This window comes from Lissotriton vulgaris, chromosome 5 (assembly GCF_964263255.1).
Source record: "Lissotriton vulgaris chromosome 5, aLisVul1.2, whole genome shotgun sequence".
Taxonomy (NCBI): domain Eukaryota; kingdom Metazoa; phylum Chordata; class Amphibia; order Caudata; family Salamandridae; genus Lissotriton; species Lissotriton vulgaris.
Window position 1 is genome coordinate 299,344,460 of NC_141693.1, and position 13,810 is coordinate 299,358,269.

General features: G+C 46.3%; 1 protein-coding gene across 1 annotated transcript; it reads left to right on the plus strand.

The window, feature by feature from the left end:
* Positions 1-623: 623 nt before the first annotated feature.
* On the plus strand, positions 624-13,268 carry LOC147710764 (olfactory receptor class A-like protein 4). Its single transcript, XM_086920050.1, has 2 exons — positions 624-696; positions 10,113-13,268. The coding sequence occupies exon 2, from the start codon at positions 10,151-10,153 to the stop codon at positions 11,093-11,095; it is 945 nt and encodes a 314-aa protein (XP_086776176.1). The 5' UTR covers positions 624-696; positions 10,113-10,150; the 3' UTR covers positions 11,096-13,268.
* Positions 13,269-13,810: the final 542 nt, after the last annotated feature.

Sequence of the window (13,810 nt, forward strand, 5' to 3'; positions counted from 1 at the left end):
CTATAGTCAGACGTTGATCAATCCCTCAGGAAGTGATTGTGCTTCTCATCCTCTTTGAGTCGATAATACCAACAAAAAGTGAGTTGGCAACAGGACATCTGCGACAGCTTCATAAAGTATGCTATATTCTTTCTCCAGGCTACCGTGTGCGATGCTAGCTGGCGTCCCAATACTTTTTTTTCCAATTCAAATTGAAATCAGGCCCTGGCTCAAAATGCAGGTTATTCAAGATGCCAGCAGAATTGTACCTCAAAACTTCCCTGACTTTCGACACTGGGCAGTTGAAGACGAACAGGAGGACGGCGGTCGGCGGCTCCTTCCCACCCCGACAAATATCTACCTTGCGCATTACCCTTTTATAAATTTGGCTCTGTGTGGAAAGCGTTGCTCCAGTCCGTCCCCACGGTCCGCACTAGCGCGCGAGGCTGTGTCACTCACCTGCACCCAGCAACTCGCCCTTGACAAATATTTCCGCAGTTGCTAAGCAAGCGATGTTCACGTTCAATGAACTGCGAAGGGCCACAGATCAGCGAACCCATTCAATCCGCCGAACCGTGAAGATCTCTGGAGCACGACAAGGCGCTGGACTGCACGAGGCCACTCGCCACGACACGGACCAAGCAACGAGCCCGGACGCACGAGACCCACAGACCGACAGAAAGACGTCCTTACCGGGCTTGTGAAGAACCAATGCCGGTAAGCAGGGCTGGGGCTAGGGTTGTCGACGCCCAGGAAAGTGACCCTCTGCTCTGCCCTTCCCTCGTCTGCCAGAGCGTGCGTGATCCGTGTAGGGCACTGTCTTCCTTTTGGAGGGAGTGCCACAGGAACCCGCCCTTGGGACTCCCTAAGGTCGTATAAAGCAGATGACAGCTTATATGGCAAATATGGCAAATTCATAATTATGCGGAAAGCGCTGCAGCTGCTGAATCACAGAATTCCTTTGGCCCTGGTTATATCACAGTACTATAAAATACAATTATCCCCCATTACAACTTGCGTAACTCAAAATCGCACGGCATTAGGGGAAAACAGGCACAGTTGGTAGTCAGGTGCAAAATGCTCAGGTTTTTCCCTGCGCACATTTCACTAGGTGGCACCTAGCAACATTTGTATGGGTTGAAAAAGGATAATTCTGTATTTTGGCGCTCAAAAAGGCACCTATGCTGTGTGATTGTGCTAGTCCCTTTTCTGATCCACAGAACTTGGAAGGGTGTGGGTGGGAAAAAACACTCTGGGGTATTAATATTGGTAGCATCAGGTCATTCTAAGGGTCTATATGTCCGAAATGATCTCTAAAACACTCCTTAGATTTGTGGTGAAACACACCATAGGTATAGAGGTGATGTGAAAACCTCCAACAAATGAATACATATTTGCAACTTTTTAAAATGACTTATCCCCTAACACAGGTTCTGAATATAGACTCATAGAAGAATAACTGTGCATTTTGGGATGTTAACCCCCAGAGGCGTAGCTTGTGGCGCCCGGGGCTATCCTTCAGATTGCCGCCCCCCTGGGGGGAGCTGCGGAAAAAGGACGGCGAGCACCTGAAAGAGGTCCGAGAGACACGTAATATCCCCGCTAATAGTTACCTCGATCATGCAAGTTACATGAACATATATGACACGGCCCAGGGATAGAGAGCCTCCGTCCCCAAAACAGTGCCGCCTAGGAAGGACCGCCCCCACCTAGCTGCGCCGATGAAGGAAAAGCAGAAGGAAACGCAAAACTTATATCAGTTCTACTACCCTGTTTGTGACATCTCACTCATAACATCACAGCTTGAGCAGGACCCTTGTCCCCTATCTGCCCCGTCCATGACCTCAGCAATGTCCCCAGACCGGTCCACCACACTGGGTTTGACCACAATTCCTCTGGCAGCACCTTCAGGATAATACAGGTGAGTCCAATGTACCTGATCACTAGACTAACTTGAGTTCTGCAGACGGGGCAGTACCAGGCCAGATGAGGGGGAAGAGGGTTGGGAGGGGCAGTAAGTTAAAAACAAGTTAAGTTAAAAACACTCCCATATTACCCCTGACTTGATATCCCTGAACTGGCTGCCATTTGAAGCTAGAATACATCTGAAAATCGCCTGCATGACACACAAGGCGGTACATCTAAACTCACCCGGATACCTCGCTCAGAAACTGACAATCTCTGGAGGAGCTAGACACACCAGAGGCACAAACAATCTTCTGTTGAAACCTCGAAGATTCCGGAAGGAAAAAACATATAAGCGCTCCTTCTCGGGAATGGCGCCTAGGATCTGGAACTCTCTCCCGACCGAAACCAGGCTTATCTCTTCCACCACACTCTTTAAAAAGGAAGTAAAAGCTATCCTCATGGCTAAATACACTTGAACTACTATCTTGATCACTGTTAGTACTCTGCACCGATCTATACTACATGTTTGACCCTTCTGATTATGTGTATTAACTGTCTATTACTCACATGTTTAGCTTTGTAACCACCTAGCTGCACTACTTTGTACTCATGTTGGGCTTAGTCGCCACCAAATTGTACTTATTGATTTATCTGTTTAACCATGCTCCCTCATGTACTTCTCTTTGTAAAGCGCTCTGATATCTGCAAGGATCTTGTCCGCGCTATATAAAACTTTCAAAATAAAAATAAAATAAAAAATAAAGCTGAAAGGACAAAATATATTTATTCTGTCCCAAGTTTCGATTGTCTTCACCTTCAGGTAACAGCATATAAAATAAAGGCACACTGTATGTTTAAAGATAAATCCAAGTTAAAGTAATCGGTAGGAAATGCATTTGTTTGCATTATGATATTTAATTGATTAATTCAGTTACTACAGATGAGTGTAACCAGACAGTAAAGGAATAGATTCCTGGTGGTGGGTAAGGAGTGGTGGTTAACGACTACTGTATTTAAAGTGCTACAATGTCCCAGCCTATGACTTAAAGCACAATGAATATGCAACTCATTATTTTAACACAGTATAAAATGTTTTTGAAGTGTTACATTCCGCTGTGGAATGCCTTTCATAAGTCTGCATCAATGGAAATGTCACATTAGCAATGTGAATACTTGGCAGCTATGATATTAACCACCTGCGCTACCTCTCACAAACGAAACCTGCCACTAGATGAAACTCCCATCTCTCTCCAGCAGGTAAATTAATCACCAGAGTTTACTTGACACTGTGTGTTGCCCGCAAACTGCTCAATATACAAGGAACATTGTAGTACTTTTAACACCTCTGTAGTGATACAAAACTCTGATTCCGAAACAAAAGTTCAGTTAATGAAGAGAAGAGTATTTTGAAGTGCAGGCCCATTTAAAACACTGCCCCTGTTACTGTGCCGGTTTGTCACTGTGTCCAAGGCCAGAGCCTGCAACCCACTCCCTCTACACATAACAGGGAAAGCACCATAGCTGCCAAGGTTTCAGACGGCTATGTGTGACGTTTCAAAATTTCAGTGAAATTATGAGTGATGTTTCAATGACAATGAGTAACATCCTTCACAAGAGTAACATTAAGTATTGAAAACAAGGAAAAAACACACTGGGGTTGAATAAAAAAATGCAACATAAATGAGTAGAAATGTTTTTTTCCAAAAGCTAACTTGACTCCAACCGTAATAAGAATCATTAACCCCGAGAGGTCCGCGCCCACCCCTCCCCCGGTTAGGGATCCTCTATCTGCCCAAGGCACAGATCACACCATGACCCTCACACTAGGCTCCATTGACTTAAGTGACACATTGTGGCTCAGAAACCCTGAGCGGTCTAACACGATTTTAGTGCGGCTGTATGTGGAGTGGCACGTCTCGTGAAAAGGAGGGATTCAACAGACACAGGCTGTGAGTGACAGCAAAACTACATCTTGTAACAGAGCAGGCAGCTGAAGATAATCATGACTGCGCACTAGGCGCTGCTAGTTTAAACGGCAAGCACATCTTTAATTTTATGAGAAACTAGCAGAGTGAGAGATACCATTACTTCACTCTATGCACTGACTCGAGATGTGCGGCAAGTTGAAGGGCTTTCAAGTGACCCAGCTTGAAAAGGTGCAGCAGATGCTGCCTCGCAATGTCTGACACGGTTCACAGTACTTCATGTAAAAGTAGAACCTGGCTGTAATAATTAAGACAGGCAGCACTGGATGAAGTTAAACAATATGCCCCACAACCCTCTGGATGCGATGTTCACTCCCGACATACCCTACACAATCTGCTAAATTAAACAGCGATTTCCTTGGACACATACCTCACAAACCTACAAGGCCATGTAAAATAAAACGGAATATAATGCATTGCATTTAATATGGAGTAGATAGGACTTCATATCCCAGAATGCACCTTGCATCTCTCATAGAGCGTAAATCTGTTCAGAAGCCTGGGTTAGCATCATATACAAGACAGGAAATGACAAGTCACAACCTGACATCAAATACTACATGACGTGTGAACTCTCCTTTTCTTCGAGCCACATAATTATACACCTCCTCTGGCTGTTAGGGACCGCCCTGCTTTGGTCAACTAATCTCTTTTTCTGAAGTTGTGTATGGAAAGGTGGAGGCCTCAGACAGACACAAAACACAGGGAAGCTTCAGGAGGCTTGAGAATCCTCTTAACATGGCCACTAAAGGGGTGCAGATGCAGAGAAAGGGCGAGGTCTAGTTGCGGGGGCTTGGGGGAATTCCAGTGGCTCGAGACGGCCATACTTCAGTCAGACTCTGCGCTTTATGTCCAAGCGGCTTCACACAATCGAGGGACCAGTGGAGAGGTAAACTGATTCCTAGTGAAAAGCACTAATAAATGTGTTTGGAAAGTGGCAGCTCCGCGCATCACCAACGCACCCTGGCTGTGTGTCCTTTGGCACCGGTGGTCACCGAGTGCATCAGGCGTACGGTGGTCAGTCTCCCATGCCAGGCAAGCAGCCCCAGTCCAGCCAGAGATACCGAAGGGATCTGATGCCCACACTCCGCTGGAAATGCAGCATGGCCGAGTGCCCAAGGAGCAGCTAATCAAACAGGTGACCCGGGTGCTGGCCTCGCCCTCTGGCCTGCCAGGCGACAAGCACAGGCCAGGGCAGGAATTTCTGCTTGTTTTTGCCAACACCCTGGGCAGCGCTGCCATAGCTGCCAAGGTTTCAGATTACGATGCATGACATTTTCAGAATTTCAGTGTAATTATGAGTGACAGTTCAAAGTCTATGAGTGACACTTTTTCAAGTGCAAAACCAAGCAATGTAAATGTACATGTATTTATATAGCGCAAATCGCCCACATCGCAGGCATCTATGCGCTTGCTTAGGGAACCTGTCCTGGTATTCCCCTGTGAGATACCCCGGCAGGATATCCACAAGGTGAAAGCCAGGCATCCCGCCACGAGGGGCCGTTGTGGAGATTAAGCAAGCTATTGCCCAGAGTCACAGAGTGCGAACCCGTGAGTCGAGTAGGCTCCGGAGTGAGAATTATCGAGTCTGTGGAATTATTGAGCCCAACCCCCGTTGGGGCGGGGAATTGAACCCTGGTCCAGGGCCGATCTCAGCTTCTGGGTCTGCCGCCTCTAACCCCTGAGCCACACTTCTCCACAATGAAGGTGAGGGAAACATATAAATAACACCTATTTGACCAACCATAAACTCTTATGATCATTTTAAAACTGCAGCAAAGCACCAGAAATGGAGGAGCTTGACATCAGGTTTTTAACTAAGTTGGCTGAAAAAAGGGGGGTCTCTTAAAGGGGCATGCATGGCTTATGTAATTAAGCGTATGACTTGAACACAAACTATATTCCTCCACTGGCAGCACTTTGTAGGAAGAATTACTTCTAAAACTATTTTATTGACAGCTTATATAACACTCCACAACTGAGCAGGAAATGTACATGGTGCAATCACAACAGAATGCCTCATTTTCAAGAGATGCTTAGAAATTCTTGCAGTGTTCCGGTGGCAAAAAGGTTACCTCTTAACTACCATGGTCTGCAACTCTTCCTTATGAAAATGAGAGAATGAATGAGAATGAACATGTCAAGTTCACGGGAGTTTTAAAGTGATTACTATCTACCCCATTTTACTCAGCTGGGACACGTACGGATGCCATCAGCTGCAAACGATAGCGCTGCCGCTCTAACAAAAATCCCTTTTGACATTAAAGAACAATTTACTGCCAAGACAGAACAACAGGGGGAGGGGAGATTTTTTATTGGGCTCAGTCTAATAGTGTACTAGCCAACAAAACGTTACCAATCAGAGGGGTCAGGTGACATTTCTCTCACTCGCTCGAGGTGTTCAGTACTTTTCACCAGCTTAGATCAGACCTTAGTTAGTTTCAAAATATGTGCTAATGTAGAGGTGCAGAATTGAAATATTAAAACTGTGTACTTTTAAAAAACATGAAGCACTATCCAGGGTATAGCGTGGAAAAGCAAAGCATGTTGTTTATGTCCCATTTTAATCACTTGACTATTGTGACAATAGTAGCCTCTTTTATGTCAAAAGGGTAATTTAATTAAATGACCCAGAGTGTCAAACCTCGGACCGAGAGTGCAGCAGGTTCATATCAAAAAGTCGAAAAGTGGTTTGTTACTTAGTCTAGTGACTGTTCCACTGTTGGTATGCTGCATCCGGCATCGTCCGAGCACCCCTGGGAGAAGCGCTGGCCGATTCTGACCAACGTCCTGTATTCACACAGTTGAAGCCCAGGGCGAAGCAAGCCTGAAACGCTAACTTCAAAGGAGACCAAAGACTGTAACAATACACGGAACCATTGATGTTTGTGTAATAAACAAAACTCGGAACCATTTGATGTTTGTGTAAAAAACAAATCCAACGCGAGCACATAACCTAAAAGTGCAGCCTCCCACAGTAGGACGTTTGAAGTCTTTACCAATTAACTCCATTAAATCGTATGTTATGTTTGAGCGCAACCTTATGGCTTTGCTAATTCAGGCATGTTTTACTATCTAATTAAGTCCTGATGATGATCCCGTGCATCTACTAGAGCATTTAGGGATCGAAACGTCGACACCCAAGAGTGGGTTGACACTTGTAATATTGTTTAACCTTGTGTACATTCCGCTCCAGGCGACACTGATATTATTCTTTGCATTTTTTGCAGTGCCCTGCTTCTGCTCTCTTTTCTTGCCTGAAAATCACCCTTTTCCTCACCCTATATCTTTTTTTCCCCTGTCTTGTTAGTACAGGCACAGGCTTGTGTCTTGAAAATTGCATTTTGTATTCAACATTGTTTCTTTTGGTAATAAAACTCCTGCCCCGGCTGGGTCAGGACAAACCTGATTTGTATAGGTTCCATTGAGTTTCTATACGTTACATTGTGTGTATGATGAATAAGCTAAGTTCCACTGTCTTTTAATAACAAAGCAACAATATCACCTCAAGGAAACCACGAGAGCGAGGCAGAAGCGAGTGCCTTTCTGTTGTATTTGGGAAAGACACGCTATGTCAAAGTCAAGTCAAGTCAAGTCAATAAATTTGTATAGCGCGCTACATACCCAGAGGGTCTCAAGGCGCTTGAAGAAGGGTGGGGACTTACTTGTCAAATATCCACGTTTTAAGTTGCTTTCTGAATGCTAGGTGGTTCTGTGTAAGGCGAAGGTGAGTGGGAAGTGAGTTCCAGGTTTTAGCTGCCAAGTAGGAGAAGGATCTACCTCCCATGGTTGTTTTGTTGATGCGAGGTACAGTGGCAAGGGCCTGGTTGGAGGATCGTAGCTGGCGGGGGGGGGTGTAGAAGGACAGTCGTGTGTTGAGGCATTCGGGTCCGATTTCGTAGAGTGCTTTGTGTGCGTGGGTTAGGAGCCGGAAGGTAATCCTCTTATTGACGGGGAGCCAATGGAGGCTTTTCAGGTGACCGGAGATGTGTTCTTTGCGCGGGATGTCTAGTATGAGCCTGGCTGAAGCGTTCTGGATGCGTTGGAGTTTTTTCTGGAGTTTTGCGGTGGTACCGGCGTAGAGGGTGTTTCCGTAGTCCAGTCGGCTCGTGACCAGAGCGTGGGTGACTGTTTTTCTAGTTTCGGTGGGGATCCAGTGAAATGTTTTTTTGAGCATGCGAAGAATGTTGAAGCAGGATGAAGAAACGGCGTTGACTTGTCTGTTCATCGAGAGTGAGGAATCCAGGATGACGCCCAGGTTTCGTGCGTGGTCCGCCGGGATGGGTGCTTTTCCCAGGGCCTCTGGCCACCAAGAGTCATCCCAGGCGGAGGGGGAGGTGCCTAGGATGAGGACTTCTGTTTTGTCTGAGTTCAGTTTCAAACGGCTGTGCTTCATCCATTCGGCTACTTCTTTCATTCCTTCATGCAGGTTGGTTTTGGCAGTGTTAGGGTCTCTGGTGAGTGATAGGATCAGTTGAGTGTCGTCGGTGTAGGAGATGATGTTGAGGTTGTGTTGGTGTGCGATGACCGCGAGGGGGCTCATGTATACGTTGAACCACATGCTGGGAGTGTGGATATGTGCAATGTAATGCAGCTTTTCACGCGATATGGCTAAAAATGGGGCCACGGGAAGTATTTCCTTACTGTGATATACAGCCGAAAATGCAAACTGCTACTGCCATTTTAGAATTATCAAAACCATGTTTGTCGAGCAATACAAATCTGGTTGTACATAACTCAGTACGATAACACAACTCAAAAGTAATTATTTGAAATTAACCTGCAGAGCCTTCGCCGCCACAAGGAAGCCCTCACCTGGCAGGCTCGAGCGCGTTTAAGCAGCACTGGGACTGGAGGCAGAGCTGAGGAACTCGGGAGCTTCCGTAGTTAACCAACGCGCGTGGGAACTCTGGCCCAAGTCAAGTTGGGGTCAGGAGAGGCACTCCAGGGCTCCTGCTCTGACGTGCGGTGCGGTGCTGCTGCGCCTGCGCCGAGGAACAGCATGATTGTAACCGAAGCACAAGTATTCTGGAGCAGCGCTTGCAAAACGGCGGCCGCGCGGCACTGGCCCGTTGCAGCAGCCTTTATAATTTATTTGAGGACACTGACTGACAGAAGTCAATGTCCCCAAATAAATTATAAAGGCCGCTGCAACGGGCCAGCACCGCGCGGCCGCCGCCCTCAAAACAGTGCCGCCTGGGGCGGACCGCTCCCCTCGCCCCACCCTAGCTACGCCAACCCCCCCTTCCCCCAACCAGGGTTTTGGGTGGCATAAATTAACAAGAGCTACCTTGAGGTTGAAGTAACAATAGAACATTTAAACTAAGTTTCTCAAGTTATGACAACATAAAGCAATTATGTGTAAATCAGTGGCCCTGTATTTGGAAAGTACATGATGGAATACCCGCTGATTGGGGTTGATTACAAGAGTATCCAGCTGTCCATTGCAAGGGTAGGCCAGGAGAGCTGTGGCCACCTCTGCTGCTCATCCTTCAATAGTGAGACGCAGATACCAACAGTGGCTGTGTATGGATTCACACCGGGCTGCCTTTGTATTCAAAGGGAATCCTTTAGACTTGGGCCAGATTTTCGAAGATCTTGCTTTGAGTTTGCGTCACTTTTGTGACACAGACCTGACCCAAAATCCTTTGTGATATTTGCAAAGTATGCCAATGTTTATTTTCTTTGTTTGGTAAACAAAAGTAAAAGAAGTAATGCAACACAGCACAGCTGCCATGCATTATTTTGCACCAGGTAGGCGTTCCATGGGTATCCTACCATGTATTTTGACACAAACCCATATCTGCAAAGACTTGTAGACATGGCTTTGCATCTAAATGGTGCGCCTGTGTGAGGCTGGCGTAACAAGCAGAAATATCTTTAGTTCTCTTGGCATTTGTGTTGTGTTCTTCAGCACATATATAAAATGGAAATAGCCTCAAAGGATAGTTTTTGTGAAGGAAGGGACTCATTCCTGCACAGAAACTATCCTGACCTTAACACAGACATCCTTGCACTGTGACGCAAGGGTACCTGAGATGGCGCTAGACATCCACAAGTGCGCAAGTGCATGGAGAGAGCAGAGCTCTGCCATTTCTTTGAAGATATGGCACAGTTTTGTTCTGCCCCATTCACGCAACGCACTAACTTCAGTGGCTTCGGTGCATTGCTTGAACTCTTTGATAAATTGCCCAATGGTTTCTAAGTGCTAACCCGATCTGCACTGCTTTGCTTTGACAGAAATCACCAAAGAAGAAGAGGCTCTGATTGACGATGCAATGCCGATGAGGAGTCTTCTAACAGCCGCCCTTTATGGAGTCCTGGTTTCCATCAGCATTGTGGGAAATGCTTTTGTCCTCATGACCATTGCGGCCACCTCTTGGGAGAACGGAAGTGTTGCAGCCTCAGACCTCATCCTCGCCCACTTGGCCACCATAAACGTACTCATCTCAGGCTTCAGGAATGCCTTAATCTTTGCCTGTCACGTGGGCTTGGAGTTCATCCTCTCTGCTGCCTGGTGCAGGGTCTTCATGTTCTTGTGGATGCTGCTGAGGACCATGAGTGTCTGGGCCACTTTTTGTGTGAGTTTTTTCCACTACCTTGCCCTCAGAAAGACCCACCTTCACTTCAGAATGCCAGGAAAAGCTATTGGGAATGCAACTAAAGCCATCTTGGCTACCTGGATCCTTAATTTCATGTACTCTATTCCTGCCTTTGTTTATTCTACCCGCGGTGCTGAGAATACCACATTCTCCTTGATGTTGCTCAGTAGCACCACTACAAGACCTTTGTTGGGGTGTGTCTGGAACTTTCCGTCAACACAGACAACTTTGCTCTACATTTCCGCATCCCTCGTGATCCATGAGGTCCTCCCTATTTTCCTTATGTTGGCCACCAATATGAGGAGCCTGCTGCTTCTGAGGCACTACACCAGGGCCATCGGGGTGGCTATTCCTGGCCCCCGTCTCCTGGCCAATCGGCGGGCTGCCAAAGTAATTCTGTGGTTGGTACTGTTGTTCGTGGCGTGCTGGGGCTCTAATTTATTGGCTGTCAACTATTACAACTTTGCCCATGGTGAATCATCCAGTTACCTTCTGACTGTGGCAAACTTCTGCGCTTCACTCTTCCTGGGCTTCAGCCCTTTGGTCCTCTTGGCCGGGCACAGCAAACTGCGCCAAAAGCTTCGGAGGTTAATAGTCTCCTCTACTTCCTGTGCAGTCTGAAGCTAGCAGCACATCCGCAGATGCTATGTCCAAGTCTTTGTTGTCCAACTTCTCGTTCTCCTGAAAGTGTACATTGTGCATGGATCTGTTTTTTGGCAACATAAAAGGACATTTAGACGCTGCAGGGTGGCTCAAGGCCCGCCCTTCCACCATATTTAGAAATCCCTGCAGTCCTGGTGGGGATCTCTAAAGTTTCAGAGCAGGCTCCGGTTAGGAGGTTCTCTGAAGGATGGAGAGTCTTCAGAGTTGGAGACATGTTTATTGCAAAGTGTTTGTTTTCAGAAGAATAAGATCACAAAACCGGAATTATTTGTTGAAATATAAAAAATTAATGGCCCTGATATGCAGAGAGATTTCTCTCTTTGCATGGGGGTTGTTGCTGAGTTTACCTGTCCAGGACTGCTATGCCGTGTTTGTCAGTCCCAGGGAGAGAGATCAATGGTGGCCGCCTCAACTTAAATAAATCGGCCTGGGCGACCGTCACTGTCACCTGACAGCCCTCTGGCAGACAAGGCATCAGGTCAAAGGTTTAAAATGGCAGGGATGTGCTTCCCCCTATTCTAAATAGAGTTTGGTGAGCCAGTACCACTGCCAATTTAAGGGGGGGACTGCTGCTCAATCACACTCTAAATGAGACCAGCATTCACCCTTTGCTGACCAAAAAAGACTCAGCAGTGGACATATGTTTTCATTCACCTCTGTGACACAGCTACTGATGATTCCCAGAATGCTTTGTGAGAGAGTTCCTTAATAGGTCATTTGGGATACTCCAATGTTATGAGTTCAGACTCTGCTGCTGGGTTGGGCTGTGGATAGGACATTATTATCTTTTAAACTTCCATCTTTACTGCTACCCTGTTGGCATGCATTTTCACAATAACCTGTACTTGGTGTAACTTGCTGTGCCTCATCATCCGCGGTGTGTCTGGCACATGAGAGAAGTTGTGTTTGTTTGATCCCACTTGATGTGTGAAATCCAGCTGAAAGGTAGGAGAAGTTGGATTTGGGGCTTGCTTGGGGTCTGTAGCACAAGTGTTGTACATGCTGTGGAGTTTGTTTCTTACTTTCTTGAGTCTTTAGTGGCACACAGTGATACTGAAGGTTGTATTGTGTAAGGTGACTGCAGGGCCGGATTGGGAACCCAAAGCAGCCCTGGCAATTGTGTCAGACCAGCCCTTTAGGGATGGGGTTGTGCAAATGTGAAGTGCTTCTGTTTTTGATACTTGGGGCCGATATTGCTGCACTGCTCCAAAAGTGGCCCCCTCCACTGCAAAATTTGCCCTCACCCTTCCAGCCTTCCAGGAAAACACCCAATGCCGCTACAGCCAGTCCGGTCCTGCTGCAAGGCTTCCGTCCATTCCTGTCCACTAGGACATGTTTTCGATACTGATTTTTTTTCACCAAGCCTTTTCTATCTGGTATTTTAGTTTGCGTAGCTAATTCGAACAAAACTAAAACTGCCAGAATGCATGTTGGTGAAATAAAAGCTTAGTATTGGATCCCTGGGGCGCTAATAAAAAAGGTGAAAATGTATCATTTTCATCTGCCAGCAATTCATAAAAGGAATTCTTGCTGGTACAAATAAACTTGCTATTGCAGAATTCCTATCCATGATTGTGTTTGAATCTGGACAAGTAAATCCCACACCAGGGGTGGTAAGTAGGCATTACAAGGTGTGGTTTGAGTTTGACTTGCAAGTGTGTGAATGCCCACAAACATGCCCATGTGCATTTGAAGGCATTCTCAAACTCCGATCCAACCCCTTCCCATGCTGAAGCTGGTCATAAAGTTACCATACCAATGGCTGGATTAACTCCCTTTCCCGGAGGAGCAGGAGAATCCGTCATCCCCACATTTATTTGGCAGGGGTGGTGGGGAAGGGCTTTATCCACAAGGACAAATGGTTTCCCACAAAGGGAAAAAAGTGAAAAAGATCAGTTGCATAGGTTGCTCCATTCCCCCTTTGCTTAAATCTAAACTATGTAGAATTCCACACAGCAGGAATGGGAGTACGCGGGAAATGTCCCCTGACATTCCCAGCTGTACATGTTGAAACCTGCGCCTGGCGCAGCTTTCCAAGTCCACTTCTGGGACTGTTTCTACATTCAAATAATGTAGAAGTACATTCAGGCGAAGATGTAAATTTCCATTCGTACTTGTATGTTGTTTTGTGAATCAGACCTCATCGTGTAGCATTGACATGTAGCTATCTAGTCTACTTGTTGTAAAGAGTTACATCTATATGTAAATCACCTGGCAATAATAAAAACATTATTTTAAAGTACCTCATAACCAGATGCTCACCTGTGTTTGTCATATGCCACCTGCTTGCAGGATTCCCTGGGGCTCCTCTCCATCACATCAGCAACGGTCAAGGGCTCCGGCCACTAGAAGGCCTTCTTCACAGGCGTCCTCTTGTCCCATTTCTATGCTGATGACTCAGAGATTTTGAACACTATAGTTTTTTGTTTCTTAAAATTCAGGGTGGCTGGGCCTTGATTACCTCCTCGGTCGGCAGTATATACCACAGCAGTCATCTCTCATGGGGTTTTATTGAATTCTGACTTTGGTGTGTAGCATTTTGATGAAATTGCCCAAAGTGTCTTCTGGTGTCCAGATGTTTGGGGCATGTCTCAACTTGCCTTACTGGGTTTAGAAGTAAGTAAAACATATGTAAGTTTATAACATGTAAGAAACATAAAAACGTATCTATCG